Raw genomic sequence first — 10,768 nt, forward strand, 5'->3', positions numbered from 1 at the left:
TTATATGGAATGACTTGCAAAGAAATAGAATTCTTTATTGGCCAAGTGTGATTGGACATACAAGGAATTTGTCTTTGGTGCATATGCTCTCAGTGTACATAAAAGAAAAAGATATATTTGTCAAGAATCATGAGGTACAACATTTAATGATTGTCAGAGGGGTCAAATAAGCAATGAAGAAACAATCAATATTAATAAAAATCTTAAGGATACAAGCAACAAGTTACAGCCATACAGTCATAAGTGGGAGGAGTTGGGTGATAGGACTGATGAGAAAAAACTAGTAGTAATAGTAGTGCAGACTTAATAAATAGTTCGACAGTGTTGAGGGAATTATTTGTTTAGCAGAGTGATGGTGTTCGGGGAAAAACTGTCCTTGTGTCTTGCTGTGCAGTGCTCTGTAGTGACGTTTTAAGGGTAGGAGTTGAAACAGTTTATGTCCAGGACGTGAGCGGTCAGTAAATATTTTCACGGCCCTCTTTTTGACTTGTGCAGTATACAGGTCCTCAGTGGAAGGCAGGTTGGCAGCCATTGTTTTTTCTGCAGTTCTGATTCTCCTCTGAAGTTTGTGTTGGTCTTGTTGGGTTGCAGAACCCAACCAGAATTAAATGTTCTTTACCTTAAAGTTAAATGTTCTTTACCTTAGATTTAAATGTTCTTTACCTTAAAGTTAAATGTTCTTTACCTTAAAGTTAAATGTTCTTTTCCTTAAAGTTAAATGTTCTTTACCTTGAAGTTAAATGTTCTTTTCCTTAAAGTTAAATATTCTTTTCCTTAAAGTTAAATGTTCTTTACCTTAAAGTTAAATGTTCTTTACCGTAAAGTTAAATATTCTTTACCGTAAAGTTAAATATTCTTTACCTTAAAGTTAAATGTTCTTTACCTTAAAGTTAAATGTTCTTTTCTTTAAAGTTAAATGTTCTTTTCCTTAAAGTTAAATGTTCTTTACCTTGAAGTTAAATGTTCTTTACCTTAAAGTTAAATGTTCTTTACCTTAAAGTTAAATGTTCTTTACCTTAAAGTTAAATGTTCTTTACCTTAAAGTTAAATGTTCTTTTCCTTAAAGTTAAATGTTCTTTACCTTAAAGTTAAATGTTCTTTTCCTTAAAGTTAAATGTTCTTTACCTTAAAGTTAAATGTTCTTTACCGTAAAGTTAAATATTCTTTACCTTAAAGTTAAATGTTCTTTACCTTAACTCTTCCACTTGAGAAACCTGTTTCAAATAAGCCAGGTGTCTTTCGACATCTTTTATTTGACTGATCAAGGCACCAAATTCCTCCATCCAAGGGCTGGCGGTCAACAGGTGGCTATTCACTGAGTCGTACAAAAGGCTCTCGGTCTCTAGAAGCTGGTAGAGGGATTTCTTCGAATCTTCCGCGTTCTGCAAGGCCTTCTGAATCCTTTTGGGAACTTCCGACGAAACGGTGAGGACCTGTACCGATGCCGGAAGAGAGAGGCTGTGATCCGGACAGTCCTTGACTTATGACCGCGCACTTGAGGGCCCTCCCCCTCACCACATTTTTATTGCTAGGGGAGACATTTGTTGAAGGGAGTTTTGCCCCGTTCTCTCCATGGTTATTAAGTGAAATCACTGCCACTGAGTGAATCTGGCTCCCCTCTATTGCACATGCGGAAGGTGTCCCCACCAACTAGCAACAGTTCACCACTATACCTAATTGAAGTCTTCAGTGAAAAACACTGCAGCAGGCTTTCTTGTAAAAATATATATTTTACTAGTTTAGAAAATCAAAGCCTAGAAAAGAGAGTTTTTGGGGTCGCTTCAGCTTGACCAGAACACATATAAGTCCAATGAATGAATGAATGAATGAATGAATGAATGAATGAATGAATGAATGAATGAATGAATGAATGAATGAATGCCAAGCCTTGCAGAATGTTGCCCAAGTCTCAGAGTTCTCGGAGCGGGGAAGCATATAAATCCAATAAATAAATACAGTAAGTCTACATTTTGAGTCAAAAAACTTGGAAACCTAAAAAGTGGGCTCTTTTTCTTAAAAGCATTTAGAAACATAGAAGACTGACGGCAGAAAAAGACCTCATGGTCCATCTAGTCTGCCCTTATACTATTTTGGTATTTTATCTTAGGATGGATCTATGTTTATCCCAGGCATGTTTAAATTCAGTTACTGTGGATTTACCAACCACGCCTGCTGGAAGTTTGTTCCAAGGATCTACTACTCTTTCAGTAAAATAATATTTTCTCATGTTGCTTTTGATCTTTCCCCCAACTAACTTCAGATTGTGTCCCCTTGTTCTTGTGTTCACTTTCCTATTAAAAACACTTCTCTCCTGAACCTTATTTAACCCTTTAACATATTTAAATGTTTCGATCCTGTCCCCCCTTTTCCTTCTGTCCTCCAGACTATACAGATTGAGTTCATGAAGTCTTTCCTGATACGTTTTATGCTTAAGACCTTCCACCATTCTTGTAGCCCGTCTTTGGACCCCTTCAATTTTGTCAATATCTTTTTGTAGGTGAGGTCTCCAGAACTGGACACAGTATTATTCCAAATGGGGTCTCACCAGCGCTCTATACGGGGGGATCACAATCTCCCTCTTCCTGCTTGTTATACCTCTAGTTATGCAGCCAAGCATCCTACTTGCTTTTCCTACCGCCCGACCGCACTGCTCACCCATTTTTAAAGGCACCTTCCCTCCAAAATAAATAAATACAAAAATAAACGGAACTCACCTGTTCTTCTAATTTCATCTTGTTTTTGGACAACTGTTCAATCAGTTCGCCAAGCTTCCCCAACGAATCGTAATCATTCCCGACCTTCCTTTCGACAAATTCGGACACGTAGAATGGGATGTCGCAGGTCTCGGGGTCTTTGGGAATGCTTTTGATTCCAGCATTCACGTTTTCCGCGTTTGCGCCATCTGTGGTACTAATTTAACAAGTTGGTTATTAATACAGTGTTCCCTCGATTTTCGCGGGTTCAAACTTTGTGAATAGTCTATACCACGGTTTTTAAAAAAATATTAATTAAAAAATACTTTGCGGGGTTTTTTTTCTATACCACGGTTTTTCCCACCCGATGACGTCATATGTCATTGCCAAACTAGTAATTTTTGCAAATAAATAACAAAAAAAATAATTATTGTTAATAAACAATTATGTTTATAAATATCAGGATCACTAAGTGTCTTATTAAATGGTGAGTACCAGTAATAATGGTGAGTAAATGGTTGCTAAGGGAATGAGAATTTGCAGTTTAGGGGTTTAAAGTGTTACTGTCCATAGCCAAAAATGGTGTATTTACTTCCGCATCTCTACTTCGTGGAAATTCGACTTTCGCGGGCGGTCTTGGAACGCGTCCCCCGCGGAAATCGAGGGAACACTGTATACAATTAGCCCAAGCTGTCAAGCCGGTACAGAAGTTGGTGAAAAATCAACGGCTTGCCACACTATTCGTAGAAGGCCTGATGTTTACGGGAACTTGGGAGGGGTGATTTCATGAGCGAACAGATGCAGCCGCAAAGCATTCCTTTGGGAGGTTCAAGGTCATCCTTTGCCCGCCACCTGGCTGGAAGCGGAAGGAGGATTGGCCACGCTGGCACAACCTGAGTGGGCGACGTGACAAGTTTGTGGGTGGGGGAACAAGGCATATGAACTTTCTACTGGGTGGGACAGTCAGATTTGGGTTCCTCGGTGGAGGCGCCAGGATGGCTCTGGAAATACCGGTAAATTGAGATTTTGAGGAATGCCTTGACTTGGACTCTGATTTAAATTTGTTAAGAGTGTTATATATTTTTTGAACCCTAAAATAAGCGCTTGGCATTATTGCCATGCACTCAAAAGACGGATTGGGCTTATCGGATTTGGAATCAATCAATCAATCAATCAATCTATCAATCTATCTACCTATCTACCTATTTATCTATCTATCATCTATCTATCTATCTAATCTAACTATCTATCTATCTTTCTATCATCTATCTATCTATCTCATCTATCTATCTATCTATCTATCTATCTATCTATCTATCTATCTATCTATCTATCTACGGTATCTATCTACAGTATCTATCTATCTATCTATCTATCTATCTATCTATCTATCTATTTCTCTCTCTCTCTCTCTCTCTCTCTATCTATCTATTTCTATCTATCTATCTATCTATCTATCTATCTATTTCTATCTCTCTCTCTCTCTCTATCTAATCTACCTACCTACCTCTCTCTCTCTTTCTCCCTCTCTCTCTCTCTCTACCCATCCATCTATCCATTAACCCACCTACCTACCTACTTTACCCAAAATAAGACTCCGTGTTATATTTTTTGAACCCTGAAATAAGCACTTGACCTTATTGCCATGCACTCAAAAGCCCGATTGGGCTTATTATCAGGGGAGATCTTATTTTGGGAGGAACAGGGTACATAGGAGTGCAGTAGTGATGTTTTCCCATTAGTTGGCTACATTGCTTGAATTCCTCTTCCACCAGGATACTACTACCAACCACTATGCTAAGAACTCGTCTCTGGAGGAACTCACCCACGCAAGCCAACTTCTGCAGGCTGCTCGGTTTCTCCTCTTTCCTCCTCATCCTCTCTGTTGGGTTCCTGCTAAGAAAGAAGAATATAATTTCTCAGTCTGGATTGCATTTAGCTTTCAAGAACAACTGAAGTAGCTTTTTGCTTCTCAACCAAAGCCTCCAAGGGTGTTTCATCATCTCCCAGGATTCCAAAGAGAACAGCCAATAGCTGTTATAGAAACATAGAAACATAGAAGACTGACGGCAGAAAAAGACCTCCTGGTCCATCTAGTCTGCCCTTATACTATTTCCCGTATTTTATCTTACAATGGATATATGTTTATCCCAGGCATGTTTAAATTCAGTTACTGTGGATTTACCAACCACGTCTGCTGGAAGTTTGTTCCAAGCATCTACTACTCTTTCAGTAAAATAATATTTTCTCATGTTGCCTTTGATCATTCCCCCAACTCACTTGATTGTGTCCCCTTGTTCTTGTGTTCACTTTCCTATTAAAAACACTTCCCTCCTGAACCTTATTTAACCCTTTAACATATCTAAATGTTTCGATCATGTCCCCCCTTTTCCTTCTGTCCTCCAGACTATACAGACTGAGTTCATGAAGTCTTTCCTGATACGTTTTATGCTTAAGACCTTCCACCATTCTTGTAGCCCGTCTTTGGACCCCTTCAATTTTGTCAATATCTTTTTGTAGGTGAGGTCTCCAGAACTGAACACAGCACTCCAAATGAGGTCTCACCAGCGCTCTATATAAGGGGATCATGATCTCCCTCTTCCTGCTTGTTATACCTCTAGCTATGCAGCCAAGCATCCTACTTGCTTTTCCTACCACCCGACCACACTGCTCACCCATTTTGAGACTGTCAGAAATCACTACCCCTAAATCCTTCTCTTCTGAAGTTTTTGCTCTTATTTGGGAGCATGGTTATTCGTGTGCTTACGTTGCTGGGCTACCGATTGGCATGTTCACGTTTGAGACCCGGTGGCTGCTATGCAGCGAGGGTGGGTGAGCTCCTGTCAGTCGCTCCAGCTTCTGCTGACTCAGCCGTTCTAAAGCGGGTGACCCCCAAGGAGAGAGATGGGTAGTACTTCGATAGGGTTCTTAGCAGAGATGTGAAAGGTGTTCCTAACTGGGCGATGGTGATGTCACCACACCATGGAAGCCTTTTAGGTAGGAACATGTCAATCACATCTCTTGACAGTTCTGAAAATGTGTCCTTGGCCACTTTTTCCAGGGCCATCGTGACTTGGAATAGTCATTAAACAAATTTTGTAAGCTAAGGACCACTGTCTGTCTGTCTGTGTCTGGCTCTCCCTCCCCGTCTCTGCATATACAGTAGAACCCCGACTTACGAGACTAATTGGTTCCGGAAGGAGGCTCGTAAGTCAGAACGCTCGTATGACGAAACATTGTTTCCCATAGGAAACAATGTAAAGTCAATTAATCCGTGCAACAACAAAAAAACCCGCTGCCGCCGAACGCGGAAGTTAGCGTTCAGAGACAGCTGCGAAGCGGCGCGCGTGTTTTAAAACGTGGCAGCCGGCCTGGGGGGCTTGGGGGCTTCCCCCCGAGCCCCCCAGGCCGGCTCTGACGTTTTAAAACACGCGCGCCGCTTTGCAGCTCTCTTCTGAAACCGAACGCGGAAGTTAGCGTTCCGGCTTCAGGAGACAGCTGCGAAGCGGCGCGCGTGTTTTAAAAGGTTGCAGCCGGCCTGGGGGGCTTGCCAGCACCCCCCCAGCCCCCCAGGCCGGCTGCAACCTTTTAAAACACGCGGGATACGAGCGCCAAGGAGCTGTCTCCTGAAGCCGAGACAGCTCCTTGGCGCTCGTATCCCGAATGTGAGCTCGGGAGGCGAACAAAAATGTCGCTCCCCTCCCAGCTCTTATCTCGAGTAGCTCGTAAGTAGAGCTGCTCGTATGTCGAGGTTCCACTGTATAGATATATACTCATATACATACATACATACATACATACATACATATTTATTTTTATTTATTTATTTATTTATTTTATTAAATTTGTATGCCGCCCCTCTCCGCAGAATTGGGGCGGCTCACAACAGTAACAGAAAACAATATATAATACAAATTCAATAATTAGAAAGCTAAAAACCCATAGTTTTAAAAAAACATGCACACAACATACCATACATAAACAGTACAGGCCTGGGAAAGATATCTCAGTTCCCCCATGCCTGACGGCAGATATGGGTTTTAAGGAGTTTGCGGAAGGCAAGGAGGGTGACATATATATATGCTGCACGAATCCCAGTGACCAGTTAGGTCCCGCAGAGTGGGCCTTCTCCGGGTCCCGTCAACTAAACAATGTCGTTTGGCGGGACCCAGGGGAAGAGCCTTCTCTGTGGCGGCCCTGGCCCTCTGGAACCAACTCCCCCCAGAGATTAGAATTGTCCCCACCCTCCTTGCCTTTCGTAAGCTTCTTAAAACCCACCTCTGCCGTCAGGCATGGGGGAACTGAGATTCTTTCCCCCTTAGGCCTTTACAATTTATGCATGGTATGTTTTGTATGTATGTTTGGTTTTATAATAAGGGTTTTTAATTGTTTTACTATTGGATTGTCACATGTTGTTTTATCACTGTTGTTAGCCGCCCCGAGTCCACGGAGAGGGGCGGCATACAAATCCAATAAATAAATATACACACATACATACATATATATACATACATATATATATATACACTGTATATATATATGTACATATATCCTTTTTATTATCAGCGAAAATGTTACATATACATATCAAGAATTGTCCTAAAATGCGGGTTTTAGATATATTTATAAATGAAGTTTAGTAGTTTTTAATAAATTTTAAAACATTCTGGAGATTGCAATGGCTGTTGCCTCTTCATTTACATATTCATATACATACATACACACATACTTACATACATATATATATACATTTGTAGATTTTCACGGGTATATGTATGTAAATGTTTGTGTGTTTGTGTTTTTTCATGTGTAATATTGTGTTTTTGCAAAAACACAATATTACACGGGAAAACACCCAAACACACACAAATGTACACACACACACATATAAGTACCAGCAATACACATGGATTGGATAGGATATCAGAGTTGGAAGGGACCTTGGAGGTCTTCTAGTCCAACCCCCTGCTCAGGCAGGAAACCCTATTACCAGGGGTAGGCAAAATGGACTTGTGGACTTCAACTTCCAGAATTCCTGAGCCAATCTTGTTAGCTCAGGGATTCTGGGAGTTGAAGTCCGCATGTCATAGAAGAACCAACTTTGCCTAACCCTGCCCTATACCATTTTTCAAACAAATGGTTGTCCAATCCCTTCTTAAAGTCTTTTAACTTAATTAACTTAAGATGGGATTTTTCCAGTTACTTTCTGATAGCTAACACAGAGGACTAGAAGCAATAATAATAATAATAATAATAATAATAATAATAATAATAATAATAATAATAATCGATCACATACTCAGCTGCTGCAAAAAGATTACACAGACTGACTACAAGCATAGACATGATGCTGTGGCACAGATGATCCACTGGAACTTGTGCCGGAACTACCATTTCCCAGTGGCAAAGAACTGGTGGGATCATAAGCCCGAAAAAGTGGTCGAAAATGAGCAAGCAAAACTACTGTGGGACTTCCGACTTCCGACTGACCGAATTCTGAAGCATAACACACCAGACATCCCGATTGTGGAGAAAAAGAAAGTATGGATCATCGACATTGCAATCCCAGGGGACAGCAGAATTGAGGAGAAGCAGCTAGATAAATTAGTGAAATACGAAGATCTAAAAATCGAGCTGCAACGACTCTGGCATAAGCCCGTGAAAGTGGTCCCAGTGGTACTTGGCACGCTGGGCGCAGGGCCAAAGGGTCTCAGCAGACATTTGAAAACCATCGGAATTGACAAAATCTCCACCTGTCAATTGCAAAAGGCCGCTTTATTGAGATCGGCAAACATAATTCGCCGCTACATCACGCAGTCCTAGGTGCTTGGGAAGCGCCCGACTGGTGATGAAATACGAAATCCAGCATAGTGATCTCGTTTGCTGTGTTGTATTGACATAATAATAATAATAATAATAATAATAATAATAATAATAATAATAACGATCACCTACCTCAGTAAATGCCAATGGTGTGGCACTTTTAATCCCTGATTGTGCCATTTCCAACTCACCAAACCGTTTTAAGTTTTGGATGAATTTAGTATATTATTGAAGCATCAAATATCAAATGTTACACAGAACACACTGTTTCGGATATAATCAGAAGACCGCAGAAAGATTTAAAGAAAGCCAATGTCTGTTTTTATATCTCTGCTAATTCAGTCTGTTAGGATTATATTGCTAGCTTCACTTAGTAAACATGAGCATGGAATGGATAGGATTAACAGAAACGAAGGTATATATAAAACCATCAGAACACGTAATGGCACTTCGTAATTGTTGCCTGGCTCCTGAGGTTGCTTTCCCAATGTTTTAATTCGTGTTGTTGGTTTTGATCAAAACAGCCATGAAGGACAACTGCCAGGCACATAGCAACTGAAGTCTTTAAACCATATATTCTTACTTCTTTTATCCTCTCATGCATTCTCTGGGCTTGCCAACAGTCCATAATTCTTCCAATTGTCTTAAAGAGTCATGTTCCTTAATTGATCCATTTTTGTTTTTATCTAGGGGGGGGAAAAATAATAATTGTCCATAAATATTAAGACATCAGATGTGAGATACCTTCCCCAGGCTTATATAGTTTTATGTATGGTATGCTTGTGTTGTATGGTTTTAAATGACGGGTTTTTTAGATGTTTTTTTAAAAAATATTAGATTTATTTATTTATTTTATTTATTGGATTTATATGCCGCCCCTCTCCGAAGATTTGTTACATTGTCATATTGTTATTATTATTGTTGTGAGCAGCCCCGAGTCTGCGGAGAGGGGCGGCATACAAATCTAATAAATAATAATAATAATACAGTAATCGGAATTGACAAAATCTCCATCTGTCAATTGCAAAAGGCAGCTTTACTGGGATCGGCAAACATAATTCACCTGGGAAGCACCAGACTGGTGATGAAATACGAAATCCAGCATAGTGAACTTGTTTGCTGTGTTGTATTGACATAATAATAATAATAACAACAACAACAACAATTATTATTATTCGATGTGATGCTGTTCTACTTAGGCAAAATATGTATATTAGGGAACACATTACACAGTATGGAAATAACTGTATGGGATTTTTTTTGCTGTAATTATATATAGTATATACTGTACTATACTATTATTATATACCTTCCAGGCACTGTTCAACTACATGAATAGAATTCTTTATTGGCCAAGTGTGATTGGACACACAAGGAATTTGTTTTAGGTTCATATGCCCTCAGTGTATAAAATACATTAAATACATTTTATTTTTTTATTTATTCAATTTTTATGCCGCCCTTCTTCCATTCATTAAGAATAAAAAGATACACCACTTAGTGATAGTCAAGGATACTAATAAGCTATCAAATCGTACGATATGTACACACACACACACACACACACACACACAGATGCATGAGAATTTCATTTTTTCCAATTTAACCATTTAAAAAAATTAAAAAAATAATAATGGCCAAGTTTGGCAATCCCCACAGAGAATCCCCACTTAAGGAGTAGTGTGTGTGTGTGTGTGTGTGTATACACACACATTTACTTACTTACTTACTTATTTATTTATTTTGATTTCAAGGCCGCCCTTCTCCAGCAGACTCAGGATGTTGGAGCAGCATATGTGTGCATGTGTGTCTCAGGGGTGGGCTGTTAGCTGGAACGCTGCAGAGGACCCCAGAACCGGCCTAATACCGCCTTCCCGGGCAGAAGTGAACGAGAAACCCAGGAAGGGTCGTGGGAATGCAAAACACGAGCGACCACTCACCTTCTCCTCCGCGTGTCAGTATAAACCACGCCCCCTCCCTCCCTCCTTATTGGACGCGTCAGCACTCAATATCGCTTCGAGAGGGAGGGTGGGGAAAGGGCAGAACAACGCCTCTGACGCTATCACGAGGCGACCCGGCGCAGATTTTTGACGATACCTCTCGCTTCGGGATAGACGGGGCAGGGGAGCGCGGGAGGTCCCGCCTAGAGCGCCCGCCCTTCCGGTTCGTGGCCGGATGTGCTTCTTCGGGAAGCTTTCAATGGGGGGGGGGGAGGCTGGCTGTGAGTGGGGAAGACAGAGGGTTTAAAATGG

The 10,768-nt window shown here is 40.6% G+C and overlaps 1 protein-coding gene across 4 annotated transcripts in view; it reads right to left on the reverse strand.

Annotated features, from left to right (window-relative positions):
• The window catches only part of RINT1 (RAD50 interactor 1), a 31,490-nt gene extending 20,954 nt beyond the window's left edge, over positions 1-10,536 (reverse strand). Inside the window, exons 1-5 of one of the 4 annotated variants that reach the window (XM_070755174.1) lie at positions 10,457-10,536; positions 8,649-9,202; positions 4,519-4,586; positions 2,715-2,910; positions 1,192-1,433 (exon numbers count right to left, since the gene is read on the reverse strand). In XM_070755174.1, coding sequence (XP_070611275.1) covers positions 1,192-1,433; positions 2,715-2,910; positions 4,519-4,586; positions 8,649-8,696 — 554 coding nt within the window. In that variant the 5' untranslated portion in view covers positions 8,697-9,202; positions 10,457-10,536. Of the gene's footprint in view, positions 1-1,191; positions 1,434-2,714; positions 2,911-4,518; positions 4,590-8,648; positions 9,203-10,246 lie in introns of all 4 variants that reach the window. The other 3 variants (XM_070755171.1, XM_070755172.1, XM_070755173.1) reach the window with 3 other exon arrangements.
• Between the last annotated feature and the right edge of the window lie 232 nt (positions 10,537-10,768).

The sequence above is a fragment of the Erythrolamprus reginae genome, chromosome 6 (genome assembly GCF_031021105.1).
Source record: "Erythrolamprus reginae isolate rEryReg1 chromosome 6, rEryReg1.hap1, whole genome shotgun sequence".
Taxonomy (NCBI): Eukaryota; Metazoa; Chordata; class Lepidosauria; order Squamata; family Dipsadidae; genus Erythrolamprus; species Erythrolamprus reginae.